This window comes from Apodemus sylvaticus, chromosome 4 (genome assembly GCF_947179515.1).
Source record: "Apodemus sylvaticus chromosome 4, mApoSyl1.1, whole genome shotgun sequence".
Taxonomy (NCBI): Eukaryota; Metazoa; Chordata; class Mammalia; order Rodentia; family Muridae; genus Apodemus; species Apodemus sylvaticus.
Window position 1 is genome coordinate 64,009,518 of NC_067475.1, and position 22,049 is coordinate 64,031,566.

General features: G+C 42.4%; 1 protein-coding gene across 1 annotated transcript in view; it reads right to left on the reverse strand.

Annotated features, from left to right (window-relative positions):
* Positions 1-22,049, reverse strand: part of Spag17 (sperm associated antigen 17) — a 206,915-nt gene that overhangs the window by 168,857 nt on the left and 16,009 nt on the right. Inside the window, exon 2 of the mRNA XM_052178557.1 lies at positions 281-421. Within this exon, the coding sequence (XP_052034517.1) occupies positions 281-421 (141 nt within the window). The remainder of the gene's footprint in view (positions 1-280; positions 422-22,049) is intronic.

Sequence of the window (22,049 nt, forward strand, 5' to 3'; positions counted from 1 at the left end):
CCGTACTGAATAATTCCTCAGAGACCTTTGCATGATGCCTGGGATATTTACAGAAATCTTTGTCAGTGGGATGAAGTTTGAATGGACTACATTGATGGAAAGGCTAGTCCTTCCAAATGAAGCATTTTACATTGATTCTCAGGGTTTGCATTCTTAAAGCAATCCATCATAAATAACAAAGTAGTCCAGGATATGGTCACTGTTGTACATTTTAACATTTCAACCCACACATTTAAGGAAGGATGACTCTGGCTGTACTGAGGCAGAAAGGGATGCGTACCTGCTGCAGAATGTCTTTCCATGACACGATACTGAAGAGTTTCCGCTGAGGGAGTTGGACGGCCAGATTGAGGGCTTGAATGAGGAGCTCATCCTCAATTCGGTTCCCAACCACGAAGGCGATGGAGGCCTTCCAATCATTCTGTCACAAGAGCAGACAGAGTTAGCTGCTAAGTGTTCGTCACTGGGTAGTTTTGTGTCAAAGGCTCTCACTGAAAACCAGGACATATTTCTGTTTTGTTTTGTTTTGTTTTTTAACCAAAGGACAGTTGACCTTGGAATACATGAGAGATTTATCAAAGCAGCCACAAGGCGGCAGTATTGCATGCAACTTGACTGCAACCAGTTTTCTTAAGAAACCAGGAAAAGGTTTACATCCCAGTAAAATGCTGCCCTCCTTCCCCACCCCAAAGTTTGCATTTGCAATCAATATATGATTCATATGCCACAAATGTATATTAAAAATCAGTCTCAAACAGTAACTAGCCATTCTTTCATTTCCTGGTTATTTCTTTAGACAGCGACAGTAAATAGTGTTAGCTTTTCATAAGAAATTCAAATAGTAATTGGTAAATGTTGGGTGGGACTGAGAGAGTTGCTAGTGAGAACCAGCAAACACCTTCTCCTCTTACTAACAAGAATGTGACTGCTAATTCACAGAAGGATTCGTCCCTCCTCTAGGAAGAAGGCTAAAATATTATTCTTGGACACGCAATTTTGTCTCAAACAATTTAAAGAAACAAGTTACTAAAGACAAGGATCTCATCTGGCAATTCCTTTATTTCTGTTTATCATAATTTCTATTGGAAAAGGTAAATCCCCGGGAAACGGAGGAGGACTGTGTGCATTTCTCCTAACCCCCACCATCTCCTGGTGTTTGCAAAGAGGTTGGTTTCTGTTTCTGAACAGAAGCAGCCTCAAGGGGGAGGTAGGACCAGCACCATGACAAAGACACTATGGAAAAAAGATGAAAATAAGCGAAGGCACCCCAGCCATATGACCCCTCTAGGCCTCAGTGTCTTCCTGTACAAAATAAAAGAGCTGGGCATGACTGGGCATTGACAGTTCTCAACCTGTGGAGCGCAACCCCTTTCCGGGTCAAGTGACCCTTTCCCATGGCTTACCCAAGACCATCAGAAAACACAGATATTTTCATTACAAGTCATAAGAGTAGCAGAATTACAGTTATGAAGTAGCGACGAAAGTAATTTTATGGTTGGGGGTCACCACAGCATGAGGAACTGTATTACAGGGTCCCAGCATCATTAGGAAGGTTAAGAACTACTTACTGTAGCTACCTCTAGAGGCCTGACCTCAATGGAGTAAATCCTACTCTTGGCAGCTGCCAAAAGACGAGAAATCTTTGTGCAGTTTTGTGGTTGTTGTTGTTGTTGTTGTGTAATGTGTAATGTTGTGTGGCTCTTTCACACTCTGCTCTGCTCATAGTCTGGTAGATGTCAGAGCAGAATCCAGGTGAGGCACAGGGTCCATTCTTTCCTGCCGTCAAATAGGAGCTGTCTGCAGTGTTACTGTGTGCAGTGTTTCTCCATGGGAACTTACTATATAGCAAGATCCACCCAGTGTCCCGTGTTATCGGGGGTACATAATCACATACGGATGTGCTAGCACATTTACTTACAATGTGCTAGGTTTGCATGCGTGTAGGTAAGCATGCCTTTGTTTAAACTCTGGTATTAAGTTTAAAACAATCTTTTTGGATGAAAAATTATATATATGAAGAGAGAGTAATATTTTTAAATTTTCTGGTTCTAAAATGTAAGTGATATTTAACAAATTGATTAGAAAAAAATTTTATTGTCACAAACTGACGGTCCTTGCATCTTCCTTACTCCTCTCATCAAAGCTGAATCTATAGAGAGCTGAAGGAGGAACGTCTCTTCTGTTCTAACAGAAAAGTATTCATAGCTCCTAGCTAAGCGGTGTGTTAAAGTTTCAGTAACGAAAACTGCTCTGCACTCCCCTCTTCTCGCTGCAGGGTCCTTTGCCAATATTTGAAATCTAATGTCCACAAAGGTTTATCTCTCAGCTCTGGTAAAGACGATTCCAGAAGAGGGTGCTGTAGCCCATCACCTACCTACCCATTAGGATCCAGTGTCAAAGGCAGATGCTGACCATTTCAGACAAGAAAGAGGGGAAGGCGAGGAAGGAACTAACGGCTGTGGATTTGCCATGTGCCGGGCACATGTTACCCCACAGAACCCCAAGGAACTCGGTGAAGCAGGCACACTGGCAGACTTTAGATGGAAAGCCTGGTCCAGGAGTTCAACACCTTGATCAAGATAATTTTGGCAGAAAGCCATCTCGGGATTATACTGAAAGCTGACAAATCTGATTGTTTCGGGAGAGTTCTGAGAGCAAGTCATTAGCGTCAGAGTGACATTACCGATAAGTTACCAATTGACCAAGATTTATGGTACTTGTAAAAGTATATGGTGCCTTCAGAAATGACTTACAGTCAACCCTTAAAACACTGTAAATTCACATTTTAAAAAATGGTGTTTTACAGAGGCTGAGAGGTGAAGGAATCCTCCACATTTCCATTTTCAGAAGCTCAGTGCATTGGACTTTAAAAACAAACGAGTTCTTTTTTGGTTTGTTTGTTTCTTTCTTTCAATACACAGTCCTATATATCGAAACTCCAGGTGTCCTGATGTCACATTGAGAGAGCTTATCTAAGCTAGAGCAGGGACGCTCTCCCCATTTGAGAGGGTCTGTGAAGTCTACCCATGCCCTGTTTCCACCCACACTGGACCTTAAAAAGCTTCCTCCACACTGTCTTTGTCCTGTGAGGTAGGATCCATGAAGGATGTTCTTAGAGCTATAGTTTCACGTCTAATCAGATGGAAACAGGAGAGGGAGGCAGGTTCAGGTGTAGAGGGTGCCTGCAGGGGCAGCGGGCTGCAGGGAGGGCTGCACCAGCTCCTGCCTGCAGCAGGGGGCAGTGGGCTGCTAGGAAAGGCACACTGCTGGGGGAGGAGTGGAGGCCTCCTAAATAAAGGAGGCTCAAATATCTACCTCTGGATCTTTCTGTTAGCATTTCAGGAAAACTCTACCAACAACTGCTTTAAAAATAGGACATTATTTTAGGAAAAAAAAGGCACACTAACATGATTTGGTAAAATATTATTTAAAAACAAAATACCACGAAACTTTCTCCACTTAAATCCCACTTCAACATACAGTTAAACAGAGTCCTTAGGTTTAACTTCACAAGGAAGTCAGAGAAATATGATACAGTAAGAATGAATGCTGACCTCGAGAGAGGGAGGCGGCAGTACCATGTCACAGCCAAGAGGACTCACTTGTGAGGACGGTAGTATTCTTACCCGTAGGTGGGTTCGAGACAGTTCAGGAAGCTTGAGTGTACTTAACAAGAGCTGAGAATTGAAAACTGTCTCCTTTAGGAATCACAGTGGCTGTATGTATTCAGTGCGGAGGGAGGGGGCATTTTTTTTTTCTGGCATACCCCAACACCTAGACAATGAAGGTGGCTCTCTGCTACCTAGAGATGTATATAACACAGACAATGCTGTGTGATTGATAAAGTTGGTCAAAGGTGGAACGAAACCATGTATGAACACAATCCATTACCTTCTATTTGCTTAACCAGTCTTACCTAATTTGAGGCCCAGCAGGAGGGCGTCTCAACCCAAACACTTACAAGTCGTCTCCTAAGGCAAGAACGCACTCAGTACCTGCAGGGAGTCTGGCCAGCTCACCAAGTCTCAGGTCTCACAGACATGGGGTAGATTTAGAGCTATTTTTCTTTCTTTTATTAAAAATTCTCCAAATATCACTAGGCATTCCATATTCTAATGTGATTATAACAACTCTTTCACTAGCAAGTGAGACACAGCCTCTGGACAATGGGGCTGTGATTTCTTCTCCGCCTTAGCAGGAGTAGTCAGCTGATACAAGGAAGGCTGCCTTAGTGGTGGCCTTCTATAGCACTTTCTGGGAGGAGGCCTCCATGGGCCTCTACCCAGAACTGACCTGAGAACCTTCATTAGAAAAGGACATATAAGAATCGTAAGTAAAATCCATGCAGCACAGAGGAAGCTGGGCTTTGCTGAGAGGGATCTAATACAAAGGATCAATGCTCAGCTGCAAGGAAACCTCTCTGTCTTGGAGATTTACCCCCTACCACCGAATGGACAGGGTTCCCGAACGTCGTTCTCATGCTAGTTTTTTTTCTTTCAAAAGAAGACTTGGCTCTCCATCAGCAGAGGAGTGTTAGTATGGGCTTTTGGCCAGGAGAAGAAATATTTTCGTTACCTCAAACTGGCTGCTATGGTTGTATCTGTTAAGAAGGAATTTTTTAACTGTAAACTAAGTTGAAAGTTGAGGTTCAATAATAGACATATCGTATAATAAGCAAGTACAATATTAATGACCATGACATGAGTTTACCTGACTCTCCTCATTAAGCAGGTATTTATCACAGATCCTCTTCTAATTACATAGCCTTCATAATTTCTCAGGAAACTTAGTTTGATATATTAGTGTATACTGCAATGTGGGATCTTTATTTAGGAATCAGACCATTTGACTGTCATATTTTCACAATAGAAAATAGACAGAAATTATGCCTTATATACTAGGCCCCTGCAGTGCGCGCCATGAGCAGGAAATAGTCAGACATTATGAAAAGGCATGGGGATGCATTTGAACACTCTGAGGACTTTGACTCTTGGCATCATAAAGTGTGAGAAAGTAGCACACCAGCTATCTGTGGGCTACATGTTCTGCAGTCCTTCAGTCACCGAGAGCGGAACAGATGTGATCTGACCTGGCGTGAGTCCTCCCAGGGGTCAGTTACAAGGATTTGGGGTCTGGTGACATGTGCTCCCTGAGAGTGACTCAGGTCAGCACCTGAGGCAGGAGGAAGCAGGCTGCTCCGGATGCACCGACTACAAAGCCAGTCCTTCTCTCTTCCCTCCTGGCTCTTTCCCCTCACTCATCAAAAGGATGCCCTGGCTCCTCTTCCCTCAACTGCTACTGACAGGCCACAGGTGCTGCTGCGAGTTGCAATTGGATAAGCTTTAGTCATTGTGGAAGAATGTGAAGGTGTGGCAGGGGGAGAGAGGCCATGGCCCATGGAAACAGCTCACCACACTAGCTGCCCAGGTCCAGGATTGAGTAGATAGCCACATGGCCTAAGCCTGTCCAGGAAGCAGTACCACCTCCCACTCATGTGAGTCTATGATCTCTGTCCAGGGCTTCATGGGAGCCAATGGCCACCGCTCTCTTCAGCAATGTCCAGCTTCAGGGAGTTTGTGCTGCCACAGGGCTAGTGTTGTAATTGGCGAATGCTTTATACCAGAGTCTTCTACCTGGAAGCAGGCTGTTAGTCATTTCCCAGCAGCGCCCTGAGATGAGCTGAATGTGTAAGACTGACTTAGAGGACATTTGTACTGAAGAGACCATGGCTAGCTCTGAGCAAGCACTGCGAGTGCAAAGGAGTTTTATTGCCATGACTCGCCTACAGCTCCCTCCCAAAGCATCCTGCAACATGGCGGGATGCATTTCTTTCTTTTTTTTTTTTATGTTTTAATTAGTATTATTTTTTTATTCGATATATTTTTTATTTACATTTCAAATGATTTCCCCTTTTCTGGCCCCCCACTCCCCGAAAGTCACATAAACCCCCTTCCCTCCCCCTGTTTTCCCACCCACCCCTTCCCACTTCCCTGTTCTGGTTTTGCCCTATACTGCTGCACTGAGTCTTTTCAGAACCAAGGGCCCCTCCTCCGTTCTTCTTGTACCTCATTTGATTTGTGGATTATGTTTTGGGTATTCCAGTTTTCTAGGTTAATATCCACTTATTAGTGAGTGCATACCATGGTTCACCTTTTGAGTCTGGGTTATCTCACTTAGTATGATGTTCTCTAGCTCCATCCATTTGCCTAAGAATTTCATGAATTCATTGTTTCTAATGGCTGAATTGTACTCCATTGTGTAGATATACCACATTTTTTTGCATCCATTCTTCTGTTGAGGGATACCTGGGTTCTTTCCAGCTTCTTGCTAATATAAATAGGGCTGCTATGAACATAGTGGAGCTTGTATCCTTGTTACATGCCAGGGAATCCTCTGGGTATATGCCCAGGAGTGGTATAGCAGGATCTTCAGGAAGTGAGGTGCCCAGTTTTCTGAGGAACCACCAGACTGATTTCCAGAGTGGTTGTACCACTTTGCAACCCCACCAGCAGTGGAGGAGTATTCCTCTTTCTCCACATCCTCACCAACACGTGCTGTCTCCTGAATTTTTAATCTTAGTTAGCCATTCTGACTGGTGTAGGGTGAAATCTCAGGGTTGTTTTGATTTGCATTTCCCTAATGACTAATGAAGTTGAGCATTTTTTGTTTCTCCACCATCCGAAGTTCTTCAGGTGAAAATTCTTTATTTAACTCGATAGCCCATTTTTAATAGGGTTATTTGGTTTTCTGGGGTCTAACTTCTTGAGTTCTTTCTATATATTGGATATTAGCTCTCTATCTGATGTAGGGTTGGTGAAGATCTTTTCCCAATTTGTTGGTTGCCGATTTGTCCTTTTGATGGTGTCCTATTTGCTGATGTCTTACATATTCTTAAGTAGAGGGCAAGCTATATAAAGAGGAACCCCCGTAAGAGAAGCTGGGGTAACCCACACTGTGGCTCCCTTTCCTTCCTGTCCACATCCTCTCTCTCTCTCTCTCTCTCTCTCTCTCTCTGTCTGTCTGTCTGTCTCTGTCTCTCACTGTCTCTCTCTGCCTCTCTCTGTCTCTGTCTCTGTCTGTCTGTCTGTCTGTCTCTCTCTCTCTCTCTCTCTCTCTCTCTCTCTCTCTCTCACACACACACACACACACATTATCTAGAATACTAAAGATATGGTCATTTGGAGAGTTGTGGGAGAGAACATTAGACTGTGGCAGGAGGTGCCTTTCTGTCAATTTGAATATTGTATAAACTCTCAGAAATACTAGACAACATCAACCAAAACCACAACACAACATAACACAACACAATGCACTGCAGATAACTGAGGCAGCTTCAAGCTGTAGATGTGTGCACTTGGTTTCATCAGGAGGCAGCAAGCTCTCAGACAACCTGAAGAGGTGTCCCCCGGAGAACGTCTCACTAGAAGTGAGATCTGCTTCCACGCTTTAAAAGTGCAAATGGGTCCGTTGTTTGCAGGAGGGGAGCAGCACATGGTAAGCTGGCTAATTTTTGTGGCTCTAGATATAAAACACAGATGTCTATTCAGGGCTAGCTCTTAAGAACAAAAGGAAAGAGAGTGAAGTTTCTGGCCCAGGGCTGAATTCCGGCTCCACCGCGCCTTTAAGGTGTAATGAAGTTTACCACCTATTAGACTCGGGGTCTTAAGGGTTGATTTGCTAATTACATAAGTAAATAAACCCCATGCCTCTATTGCTGGGACCACTTTATTTTTCTTTAGGGTATCCACATATTAAAAATGATTCCCAGAATTCCTGGATTCATTCGGAGGGTGCCTTGCTAGCAGTGGTCTTTTCTGCAACAGAAAAGGTTCTAGGACATACCATCTAGACTGCTTCAGACTCATCCCACACCTACTACCATCTAACAGCTTTCCATAAATGTTTCTTGAACTCGGTGGCCAAAACCACACACTAAAGAGAACTTTTACACATGCTTGGTACGGCAAGGCTGACTGAGTGTGTGCTGTTCTATCAGCTGTTCTTGGCACTGTGGAGAGAACTAGGCTTCTGAGACACTGACACGAGTTAGAGAGAGAGAGTGGACCCCTTTGATGTCTCGACAAAGTTGTGAATGTCTGATTCTCAGCGATGAGAACTCGGCAGCCTACAAATAGCCGTACTGTGCGTGCGCTCGGTGGCTGGCTGGTTTCTCTCGTCTTCATAAATGTTCAACATGATCTCTAAAATTAGTGAAGTGCTGCTGGAAGGGAGGGGCGCATTGCTCAAGTGGTATCCATTTCTGCCTTGCAGTCTTTTACCCAAATGGCCTTGTGCTGGTCTTTAAGGCTTCGTTTCCTCATTATGAAAAAAAAAAGATATAATAATGCAGCCTTCAAAGGAAGGTGCTGGGCTCTGATGGACAAATAATATAGCTACATTTTGTACATTGTCGAGTACTGCACAGAAGGATCCGATCAGTAGCTACATGGGAAATAGCTGGCTTCCCAAAGAAAGTTCTGCAAACCTGGCCTAGAGGAGATGCTTGCTTCTGTGATTCTAACTTCGGGCACATCCTTAGGATCTTCTTTAGTTGATTTAGCTTCTGGCTTAGGCTGGTTGGTTGTTGTTGTGTTTGTTGTTTTGTTAGTTTTGTTTTTGTTTTGTTTCATTTTTCAGAGTCCTTGGCGCATCCTAGCAATCTAGCACATGAGCCTGATTCAGTTTTGCCCCATGCATCAGAGAGTTTTAAGGCAGCTATTAAAACACCACATGGAAAAGCTTTGCAGGGAATTCTACTCTGCAGAGAAACCACAGAAACCACGACACACCTTAGCTCTCTCCCCACCCCCAGCAGTTGGCTACAATTACAGCTCCATTATGCTGGAGTTCCCCAACTAGCTTTATGGCTTGGAGCAAAATCTGAGGTCCAAAGTGAGCTTCAGAACATAAAAAGTAAGGCAGGCTCAGAAAAAGAAACAAGTTTCTTTGACTTTTCAAACAACAAATATTACATATCAGAGACATTCTTCTACCAGAGGAGACCGGGGAGGGCCAAACAGAGTCCTACTAATTGCTCCACAAATGTAAAATTGGAATCAGGGACTCACCCCAGAGAAAGGGCTCTTTTCATCAGCACACATTGAAAGTGATGCTCTTTCATCAACTCCTTCCTCGGGCACCGGGCCTCCTTCTCCTTTCCTCAGATCCCCTCAAGGTTGAGTCACTACCTTCCATGTTAAACTTCTGACAGATTCCCAAGATGCAACTGTACCCCCTGTAGCTCTTTCCTCCGCAAGTCTAGCCTCCCACCCCATCTGAAATGTTGCCTATCCACTAAGCTTTGTATTGTATACTTGCCTTTATACAAGGCTTACCCAGAGGAAGCAAAACAAATACTGTTCTCCTTGCTGAGCTGTGTTGGTTGGCCTTGTAGCTGCTACTTAGTTAGTGGTCATAGAAAATCCATGTTCTTGCAGTTAGTGCAAGGGTCTCCCCACTCCTGAGCACGTGCTTTTGCTACAAGAACATGGATCATGGCTAATTCCTCCGTCTGTCTGAATGAGGACACAATACCCCATGTTACTTCTGACAAACCCAAGGGTCCAACACTACTCTGGTCACAAAGTCTATCCTATTATATCCAATTCAATGAAATCTCCATTGGATGACAATATTTTGAAGACAAAACTGCAGTCCCCATTGTTTTGTGAGCAGCACAGAAATGTTTTTGCCTACTTATGCATTCTGTTTGTAGATCTAAAAATATAGGTCTCCAGATTACACTGTGAGACAGAAGGGCTAAGGGCAGTTCCAGAACGTCTGGAATGTTGAATTTTTATCATAGAAATGGGAACAGATGGGGTGTCTCTAACTTCCCTATGGGTATATAAGAAAATTTATGGGCCCTTGGTCCTGAGAAGGCTCGATGCCCAGTATAGGGGAATGCCAGGACAGGGAAGTAGGAGTGGGTGGGTTGGTAAGCAGGGAGGGGGAGGGAGGATGGGATATGGTGTCTTCAGAGGGGAAACCAGGAAAGAGGATAGCATTTGAAATGTAAATAAAGGAAATATCTAATAAAATTTTAAAAAAGAAAATGTATGGGGACCTATCTTGGGCAACAACAAGAGGCTACTGAGGTCACTGAGTTGGTTTCTTGCCTCAATTCAACAAAAATTGAGTTAACCGTTTAGTTCAACAAGCCCTTACTAAATGCCACTGGAGAATAAATAAACAGAACTAAAGCAAGAAATGGCTACATCTCAGCAGAGGGGTGGTTTAGCTTAATCCCTTGTTTGGCCAGCTTATCAGGGAGATAGGATGCTGTGTTCTTCTTTGGAGCTGTTCTAGGTGGCCATCCTGACTTCTCCAGCTGCGTGGGATCCAGGGTTTGAAGAGGTAATCAACAGGCAGATTTTTTTTTAAAAGTGGGGAAACTGGGGCAAGACTTTAAATTGACAGTCAAAGTCAAAATCAAGGTCAATCAATCTTGGTGGGAGGGCAGCCCCTCCTACCAACCTCAGTGTTGGTTGGCAGGATGTGTGGGTGCCTAATGAAATCCTTAAGCCCTCTCTTCCAAGAATGCTTGAGGGTTTTTCTGGGTTCAGTTCTACTTTCCTTTTTAAGGACTCTTCTAGGAGACAGATTAAAAGAAGCAGAGACTAGCAGGAGGCAAGACAGGGGTGAAGGTGGAGGAGTGGGACACACACACACACACACACACACACACACACACACACACACAGGCAGAGCACTCAGGTCGTCTGGGGCCTTAGCAGGAGCAGTTCCAACCACTGGAACTGCTTCTGGCTCATTCCCCCATCCTCACACCCGCATAACTCACACATCTCCTTTACAACACGAGCCTCATTTATAGCCCATGTAACAAAGCAGACCCAGTCAATGATCATGATAAATCTCAAGCCTGAGATCTGCTTATGGTTGTTAATTTTCTCCAATTACACAGGTACATGGGTTCCATTTATTGACTATATCAGGGTAGTAACTCATAATAATTATTCCTTTCCTATTGGTTTCCTAACAGAGCTCTTACAATAGCTCTTTCAAGGGTGTAATAGAAAGAACACTGGACAGAATACTGGAAACCTGTGACTGTTAGTCCTGATTCCAGCTATAGGATTTTGGAAAAAATATTTGAATATTCACAACCTGAACTATGAGAAATAATAATGCTTTCATCAGAGTCATTTGTTCATTCATTCGTTCATTCATTCACTTATGTGGCCTGATGAAAGATGTCAAAATAATCACACAAAATAAAGCTATACACAAACTGATGGAGTGAATACATACATGCATACATACGCACGTATGTATACACACACACACACACACACACACACAACTATTCAGATAGAACTCGAAACAATGCCAAATAAAATCCAACAGAACTGGTTTGTATCATGTGAGAGTACCCGTGCCCCACTTTACCTTTTCACCCTCTATGTCTAGGACAGCACCTTGAGCTTAGGGGTCTCAGAGTAACTATTGCTCATGAGTGGAATCATATCCTGAGCGATGCAGGCTTTTATTTGGAGTCTACACAAGTAGACACAGGCTGCGAAGATAAGCACTGGCCTCTGCTGTCTTTAGTTACAGTTGCCTGCAAGAACATGGGTAGGTGGTTATGTACTGGAGCATGGGTAACAGTGGTTATACTGCTGAGGAAGGCAGTACCCTTTCTTCCAGCACCATTAACTGTCATGAGTCTCTCATGGAGAAGGAGGGGCTCAAAAACCTTTCCCTCTTCTGTGAAAAAATATTGCCAGGCTCAGTCTTGTGCAAGTAGCTGTAGCTGCAGTGAGCTCACGAGTGAGGCAGTCCCGTTGTGTTCAGATGCACTGGTTACAGAGTTCCACCCAACCTCCGGCTCTTGGCATCTCTCTGCCTCCCTGAGCCTTGGCTGCCAAGAGGGGTAGTAGGTATGTCCTGTTGACTGCCAAGCACAGCACAGTCACTTTTTCTCTGCATTTGGAACAGTTGCTACACTGTACTTCTCACTTAGTATGAAGACTTCTACTCTCATATTTTCTCCTCTTCTCCAAATCAACCTGCCAACAGTGGACTCCTTTTCTTATTGCCTACAAACAGCACAATACAAATGTCCCCCATCACAAAGAGTAAAAACCATGCAGTTGATTCTACTCACTTAGTTTCTCAAATATCTATGTCTTCTAGTCACCACAGCTCCTTATCCTTTCCCCCCAGTTTTACTGGGTATGTAGCCAATGGCTTCTCTCCCCATTGAAAGTGCACCTTCCCTTTTACATTTTTATTTGTATGCATTTTAATTAAAATAAAATTATACCACTCTTGCCCTTTCTTTTCTTCCCTCCAGGCCCTCCTGAATGTTTCCTCAGATCTCTGCCTTGCACGGCCAAGTCTCTTTCTTCAGCATGCTCCCCTTTTATGTGAAATACACGCTACAATTGTGATTCTTCGCCCGAGCACTCTAGTCCACTGTGGCTACCCCTGCCTCTGAAGCAGTTGCCAGTTCCTTTCCAGCAATGTATCACTTACATTGTGCTCAGCACCTTAGTGAGTGTGTGTCTGAAAGCTTAGATTGCATGAGGATCATGCTTGCCAAAGCACGGATCATCTGAATTGTATGCCCTGTCTTAACTCAGTGAGTCTGGGATTCAGACTGAGAACTTGCATTTGTTCAATATGTCCCTGAATGAACATGGTGCTTCTAGACCAGGGATCAGACTGTTAGAACCACTTGTACCTTTTTCTTTTTTCATATGCAACGTCTGGGTGCCAGGAATTCTCCACTGCTCTTCTCCCCATTGGCCTCCCCTTTCCACATATCCAAGTAGTTAATAGAACATTAATTTAAAAGGAGAGAAATAATGCTTCCAATTGTACTTAATTACTTGATGAAGTCGTGTCAAACTTCTACATTCTACAGTGCAGGCCAAGAAGTCTTTCCTATTGGATTAATTTAAAACAGTATGTCAAGTACAGTTGCCCACTATGTCAAACAAAATTGACTTCTAGCTGCTTGTTCATTCTGATGAAATCTTTCACTGACCATGAAAACTCAGATGACTTTAAAGACCTTTTTCTAGTGGCTGAATTGTAAAACAGAGAGGAAACTTTTATCATCCCTGCTTTTGTTGGAAGAATTATGAGAATAATTATAAGATTATAAGTATGACCCGAATTGGAAATGCCACCAATAAAGTCAAGAAAAGTAGTGTTGTCAAAGTACCTGGGGGCAGACTCTGAGTGACAATATCCTTGAATAGGTGAAGGGGACTCTACAGGGTGGAACATGAACGTATGTGCTCAGCTGACTGAAGCTGACATTAACTAGTTAACAGTCAGGCTCCCCCTCACACTTTGCTTTCACACCATCATAAATTCAAAAACAGGGTTAAAATATCTAGTCTCTGATATGATGACCATTGTCAACTTCTTTTCCACTAATCCTTTCTTAGGGTAATGCCAAATTCATAAGCTGTGCATGACAAGTAAGATAGTAAGTAGTTTTGATATTTTGTTTTTATAGTGACAATTAACAGGTATAAAGAAATGTGTTCATGTTCGTGTTCAGTATGATTGTCTACCTGACAGGATTTAGAATCACCTAGAAGACAAACTCTGGGCTTGTCTGTGAGACTGTTTCCAGAGAGGTGTAACTGAGGTGGGAAGATTCCCTCTGAATGTTGGTAGCACCATTCCATAGGCTGGGGTCTGAGACTGAATGAAAAGGGGACCTCTAGCTGGGTGCTGGCCTTCTCTGCTTCCTGACTTGGATGTGGTGAGACTCGTGGCCTCACATCTCTGTCAGACAGGACAGTCAGAGGTGTGCCCATTTCCATGCCTCCCATACCTTACTGGATCAAACCCTCAAATGCTTGAGGCAAAATAAACTCTGTCATTAAACTGCCTTCATTGGGTAATTTGTCACGGCTGTGTGAAATGTGACAGGTGAACCAGCATCTGAAATAGGTGACAGGAATGGAGGAATAGGTCAATTCAACATTACAAAACTGAATGAGTATAGTCATGAGTTTTGGAAGTGCTTTTCTGTTCAATATATACTGAGTGAGAAATGTCTATATTGCCTGGGCCACCCCAGGTCATACATTATAATTATATTTTACAGAAAATGAATAAGAAAAACACTCAAAGGGGATGGCGAGTGTTGAAGACGATGAAAACCAGGAAACAAAATTTATCTAGACATTTAGAAAGTATTTTATAAGTTTCCCTACCAAAATATTGAGTTACCATGGAAGTCGAAGAAAGATTTGTCATGGTGAATATCTGGCTTGGAGACAAAGGTGAGGTTAAATGGGGCATTCTCTGCGTGGAGACATGTTAACAGTAGGGAATTCTGGGAATGGGTCTTGGATGACGGAACTTATTAACTGCCACAAAGGATATGAAAATGGACTACATAGTGAGATCTAAAGTTATGTGAAATTATTTTATTTGCCACTGTGTCTCACTGACTTCATTTTACAGATGGAAAGTCCAGTGTGGAGACTTAACCAAGGAGACACCCAGCAGACATGATCCAACTAATAGATGCAGGCTCCTCCTTCTCTGCCTTGTTTTTGCTATCAGCTGTGATGAGAAGATGGTGATAAGGGAATGGGTGAGGAAGTCAAGGTGGTATCCTGAATCTTTGAGAAATCAGATATGGCCATGAGATTCATGAGACTGGTAAGTGAATTCACCGAGGAAGAAAATACATCCCAAATTGTAGCTTCCAGTGTGGCGGTTCTACTATCTATTTCAGCAAATATCCTTCTATGTGATGACTTCCTGCTGCCATAAAAGGCCTGTACTACAGCCCTCAGCAAAATATTTATTTACCATGTGCAAAGAGAGGTGAGTATGATGAAGAAGACAGACATTCCCCACATATAAAGCCAAAGAGTCTGTACTTGAAAATCTGGGTTCAGTTTTAGACACAAACAAAGGGGTAGAGCATTTGGCAAGAGCCATAGGGTGAAGAAAAGGGGAAAAGTTGGGGAGCTACTAAAACAATGTCAGCATAGAGATGGGGAAAACATTCTGATAAGAGTGATGGAGGGTTGGGAAGATGGCTCAGCACTTAAGGGTATTTACTGCCATGCCTGATGATCTAAGTTCAATCCTAAGGACCCACATGGTACAAGGAGAGGGCCTGTGTTGTCCTCTGACCTCTGTGCATGCCCCACAATCCCATATACTAAGTAAATAAATAATAGTAGAATTAAATTTACCAGATGACTCACAACCTCATAAATTACCAATAAGAATAGATTGGTGCAATTCCTTCAGACATCTGCAAGGTAGTAGTTACTAAAGTTAAACATAGGCTTATGTAGTATTATGTAAAACAATGTAGTATTTCTAGACTTGAACCTCTGTTCCAGAGGAACGAGTGCATATGGTCAAAGAGATGCTTGTACATGTATATGTACAACCCCATCCCTCAGAGATTAGCCAAGGGCCATATGAAGAGAATGTATGGGAAAAGCTAGAGGGCATTTATATAATGAATGAAAAAGAACACTAGTTACTGATGCAGAAACATGCACAAATCTCATAGACCTTGTTTTGAACAAAAGCCCACACCTAAGGAATGCTGGGGCTGCCTCTCAGTGAGCTCGAGATGGAAAACAGCATAATAAGAACAAATAGGCTTTACCCAAGGAAAGAATCCAAAGAAGACTTTCAAAGACCTGCTAAGACATGAAAGGATGCTGTGAAATAAGATGGGAGGGAAAGGACACAGGAAGAAAACCAGTGAGCCCAATGTGGTTTCAGCTTTGCAGCTTCCTGACCTAGAGAGGCAAAGCTGATGTGACTACTAAATGAAGGTCAGACAGAAGGTGCTAGCTCTGCCCCTAGGACAATCCCATAGCCTCTGTGAGCCTCAAATCCTGCCGCAGGTTTTGGTGAGACAGTGATTCCTCTAGTGGTTGGGAGGGTGAGGGTTAGAAATATTTTCAGACTTAGGAAGTGACTTTACTGGGGAAATTTTACTCACTGAAAAATGAGACTCTTTTCCTTAAACTATGTGATCTAGAGGGTGGTGGCCAGGCGCCAGCTTGAGAGAGAATCTATTGTTAAAAACTGAGCTACCTTGGGGGCCTGAGATCAGGGAAGATTCATAGGTCAATGAGACAGTTTGGCTTGCCTCAGCTCCTGAATGGGAGAATGCCCAAGAGGCAGCTGTGGAGAGAGCAAAGGATGAACATTGATGAGCTGAAGGGAGCTGGTGGCAGAAGGCTGACTTAGGCTGGGATCATGGTTAGGAACAAACTACATCAACTTGTAATTCCCCTGTAGGGTGTGTGTGTGTTTGTGTGTGTGTGTGTGTGTGTGTGTGTGTGTGTGCACATGTGTGTGAGAGAGTGTGTGAGTGCATGTGTATATGAGTGTGCATGTATGTGTGCATGTATGTGTGCATGCCTATGTGCATGTGTCTGTGTGGTGTGCATGTGTGTGCTTGGAGTATGCATGTGTGTGTCTGTGTGTGTCTATGTGTGTGCATGCATGTATATGTGAAAGCCAGAGATAAACCTTGGGTGCAGTTCTCAGGAGTTATTAACCTCGCTTTTGGAAGAAAGTTGGGCCTTGGGGATTGCCAACTTGGTTGGCTAACTGTCTAGTCAGGGATCTCAAGGGATCCTCTGGGATCCTCTTTATGTGGGTGCTCAGCACTGAACTCAGGTCTTTCTACTTCTGTGGGAAGCATTTGGGACTGATGATCTTACCAGTGTTTACCCAGTTGATAGACTGGTAGGCAGATTGAATTCTGGACCCACGTAGTGTCATTCACGACTATAAATCCAGCAATCCAGAATTACCAGGGGGTATACATGATACTTGTAGTTGAATCTCTTTAGCATGAAATCAGGTCTTCCCCTGGCACACACCTCAGGGCTATGACTGCTGTCCACACTCCAATGTAGTTGGGGGAGACCTCTCTGGCTAAGACAGCTATCCCAGAGGTCTCGACTATTGAGAGAATCTGCTCAGCCCCAGACTGCAAAGCTAAATGTGGCCAGCAGAGGCTCCAGGAACACAAAGAAGAAAAGTTATGGTCAAGATAGCATTCAGGCGCTTGTCTCATACAGAATCAACAACAGTAGAAACCATAGGAAAGAGGAGTCCACAGTATAACTCACCCTGCCTGCCCCCATCCGCATGCCTGGTAATACTAGTTTTTAAGAACACAGAAAGATGTTTATCTACTTTTTTATTTTAAATATATATATTTAGCTTCCTTTTGCTTGCTGTCAGAAAATACCCATCAAAAGATATCTTAGGGGAAACAGTTTATTTCATTTAATTCCAGGTCTCAGTTTATCACTGTGAAGGAGGAGTCAATGTAGGATCTTCAAATAACTAGCCATATCACATCTATAGTCAGAGCAGAGAGCAACCAGTACTTATGTGCTTGCTTGCTGGCTTGCTTGCTTGTAGTCAATTATATTTCTCCATTCACATGATTCATGATCTTTTGCTTAGGGAATGGTGCCACCCACAGTGGAATTGGGCTTCCTACATCAATTAACTTAATTACAACAGTCCCAACAGGGTTGTCCTCAGGCCAACTCAACATTGACAACCTCACTGAGGCTCTCTTCCTAGGAGATTTTAGGTGTCTAGTTGACAATTAAAGCTATTTATTGCAGATATTTACCAGACTTTACTTTATTGTATGTAAAAAAACCCCAAATGTTATATTCCTTACACATTTACCTAATTTTGTTTATATTTTTTATTTTTGAGCAATATTTTTAATCTTAGTCTCTTTTATCTATTTTACTTTGTTTCTTTCTTCCTACAAATTGTATTTGATTAAACTTACTGGCTTTAAAATATTTTGTTATGCTTTAATTTGTTTATTAATTAAGTTATTTATTTACATCTGACCTCAGCCTCCCCTTCCTCTTCTCCCCTAAGAACCTCCTTCTCATTTCTCCTCCACCATCCATCCCTCCTCCCTTTCTCCTCAGAAAAGAGAAGGCCTCCAGTGATGGTTTGATATGCTTTTCTCAGGGAGTGGCACTATTAGGAGGTGCAGCCTTGCTGGAACAGGTGTGTCACTGTGAGCATGGGTTCTAATACCCTCATCCTAGTTGCCTAGAAGTCAGTCTTCTCCTGTTTGCCTTCAGAACAAGATGTAGAACTCCCACTCCTCCTACACCAAGGCTGTCTGGATGCTGCCATGCTCCTGCCTTGATGATAATGGACTGAACCTCTGAACTTGTAAGCCAGCCACAATTAAATGTTGTCATTGTAAGAGTTGCCTTGGTCATGGTGTCTGTTTATAGCAATAAAACCCCAACTAAGATACCTCCCATGGATATCAATCAGCCTTGGCATATCAAGTTTCAGTAAGATTAGGTGCATCTTCTATTGAGGCTAGACAAGACAGCCCAGTAAAGGAAAGTGGTACAAAAGCAGGCAGTGTACTCAGACAGATACTGCTCCTGCATAAGGAGTTCTATATGAAGACCCCACTGTACAACTGTTACATATGTGCAGAGGGTTTAGGTCTGTGCCATGCATGCTCTCTGGTTGGCAGTTCAGTCTCTCTGAGCCCCTATGGGCCAAGGTTGGGTTTTTCTTGTGGTATCATTGACCACTCTGGCTCCTTCAATCTTTCCTCCCCTTCTTCCACAGGATTTCTCAAGCTCCATTTGTTTGGATTTGGGTGTCTGCATTTGTTTACATAAGGTGCTGGGTAAAGACTCTCTGACAGTTATGCTAGGCTCTGTCTGCAAGTATAGAAGAATATCATAGTCAGGGGTGGGCTCGCTTTCATGGCCTGCGTCTCAAGCTGAGACTCATAACTGGGCTAGGCTGGGCTGGGTTGGGTCATTGTTTGGCTCTTCCTTAAAATTCTGTTCCATCTTTTACCCTTGGACATCTTGTAGGCAGGAACAATTGTAAATCTAAGGTTTTTATGGTTGTGTTGGCGTTCCAATCTCTATATTGGAAGTGCTGCCTGATTACAGGAGATGGCTAGTTCAGGTTCCTTATATCTCACTGTGAGGAGTCTTAGCAAGGATCATCCTCATATATTTCCATTGTCCTAGGTTTCTAGTTCATCCCAGAGATGCCCTCTCTTCAAATCCAGTTGTCTCTCCCAGAACTCTTTCCCTCTGTCCTCCACCTTCCTCATCCCACCTGTTCCAATCCCACTCCTCCCTCACCCAGTCCCCTCCCTCCATACATGCCCAATGTTTAATCTATTTCACCGTCTCCATGAAACGTCTCCAGATTTTCTTGTTACTTAGCTTTTTTGGGTCTGTACATTGTAGCATGGTTATTTATGACTAATATTCACTATCCACTTATAAGTGAGTACATACCATAGTTGTCTTTCTGGGTCTCGGTCACCTCACTCAAAATGATCTTAACTACTTCCACCCATTTGCCTGAAATTATTATGATGTCATTATTTTTAATGGTTGAGTAATACTCTGTTGTGTAAGTCTGCCACATTATCTTTATCCATTCTTCAGTTGAAGGGCATCTAGGTTGTCTGGCTATGAACATAGTTGATAGTTGGGTATATGCTCAGTAGTGGTATGGTCTTGAGACACTGCCAAATTGATTTCCAAAATAGTTGTACAAGTTTGCACTTCTACAAGCAAAGGAGAAGTATTTCCCTTGCTTCACATCCTTGCCAGCATGTGCCATCACTTGAGTTTTTGATATTAGCCATTCTGATTCATCTAAGATGGAATCTCAGTTGTTTTGATTTATATTTTCCTGATGACTAAGGATGCTGACCATTTCTTTAAATGCTCTTGGCCATTAGAGATTCCTTTATTGAGAAGTCTGTGTTTAGATCTGTGTTAGACCATTATTTGAAAAAATTGGGTATTTGATTTGTTGATGTCTAGTTGCTGGAGTTCTTTATATATTTTGGATATTAGCCCTCTGTCAGAAATGGAGTTTGTGAAAATGTCTTTGCATTTTGAAGGCTGCTGTTTTGTCCTTTTGACAGTGTCCTTTGCCTTACAGAAGCATCTCAGTTTCATGAGGTCCCATTTAGTAGTTGTTGATTTTGTGTATAGCTGTTGGTGTTCTGTTTAGGAAGTTGCCCCCCATGCCAATGTACTTAAGACTATTCCCTACTCTCCATTAGATTTAGTGTATACAGTTTTATGTTGAAGTTTTTGATTCACTTGGACTTGACTTTTGTTCAAGGGAGATATAGATCTATTTGCATTCTTCTACATGCATCCAGTGAGACAAGCAACATTTGTTGAAGATGTTTTCTTTTTTCCATTGTATTGTTTTGGCTTCTTTGTCAAAAATTGAGTGTCCATAAATGTGTGGATTTATTTCTGGGTCTTTGATGGGATTCCCTTGATCAACCTGTCTGTTTTTATGTTAGTATATGCTCTGTGTCACTATTGTTCTCTAGTACAGCTTTTGATCAAGGAAAGTGATACCTCTACAAGTTCTTCATTGTCCTATTATTGCTTTAGATATCATAGATTTTTTCAATGTTTTTAACTTTTTAAATTTTAATGTTTGTAATTTTCATTCTTCTATTCCTCTAATTTTGTTTTTGAACTTTCTTGGTAGTGAGAAGCATGTTTTTTTTTTTTTTTTAATTTTGATGATTTCTTCTTCTTTTTCCTTCCTCACCATTGAATTCTTATTTACTCTCTGTTTTCCTTTGTTTTAATCCATTTCTATTTTTCTCCTCCTTCTACATTGTACTGGATAGTTTTGTGTGATCATGATACAAACCAGAGTCATCAGAGAGAAGGGACATCAATCTAGAAAATGGTTCCATAAGATCAGGCTTTAGACAAAACTACAGTATATTTTCTTAGTGATCAGTGGGTGAGAGCCCAGAACAGTGGGTGGTCCTTGGGCTGGTGGTCCAGAGTTCTACAAGAAAGCAGCCTGAGCAAGCCATGGGAGAGCAAGTCCACAAGAAGCACCATCCAAGGCCTCTGCAACAGCTCCTGCCTCCAGATTCCTTCTTTGTGAGAGGTCCTCCCCTCTCTGCTTTTGATGATGAACTGTTATAGAACCGTGAGCCAAATAAATCCTATCCTCCACAAGTTGTTTTTGGTCATGGTGTTTCCTAAAAGCAATAGTAAATCTGCCTAAGACATATCTCTCTCTTCTTTTTCTCATTTATTAGTTATTTCTACAATCAGGCTGGAGAGAGGCTTCAGAGATTAAGAGCATTGACTGTTCTCCAGAGGTCCTGAGTTCAATTCCCAGCAACCACATGGTGGCTCTCAACCATCTGTAATGAGATCTGGTACTCTCTTCTGATGGGCAGGCAGAACACTGTGTATATAATAAATCTTTAAAAACAACAAAAAGATTTATATTTAAAAAAATTATTTCTGCAGTCACCCTAAATAATTTCTATGAATGGTCCCAATAGTTTTCTCTTGCAGCTTTGGGGCCACTGGTGAGGTGACTGTAGGCTACAACTGATTTTAAGTTTGCTTCTGTATTTCGTATGGCTTTGGGTTGCTGTTGCTACAGTCTGTTTCCTTCTCACAGAATGACACTGGTAATTGAACTTTCATGAATAAGCTTGTCATTAATAAAACCTCCACTCAAATCCCGAAGAGGTATCCAAACCAGTAGATGTGTGAAGTGCAACACAGAGGTACAATCAACATAGCTAGACATGACAAGACTCCTCTTAAAGATCACAACTCTGCAGCTACTGAACTCACAGATGCTGAACCAAGTCTTAGGATGGATGAAGATGTCAAAGGGTTGCTGGTAAAAGTGATTAGTAACATGGAAAAGGACTCAATGAACAGGTGGATGAACTCAATGCAGGGCCCAGAGAGAAGAGTAAACATAGGAGAAAAAGCAGAAAACAAAAACAGAAACAAATAAACAAAAAACCCAACATTGAGAAAACTTTCAGCAAGGAGAATAAGATTTAAAAAGCAGAAACATTGGAAATATAAAATTCAATGAAAAAAAAAAGAAAAAAAAAGAAAAAAAATAAAATTCAATGAATTAAATGAAACAAAAACCTCACTGGAAGGCATTGTTGATAGTTTCAGAAAAAAAATACCTAGGAATAATTCCAACCAAATCAGTAAGAGGCC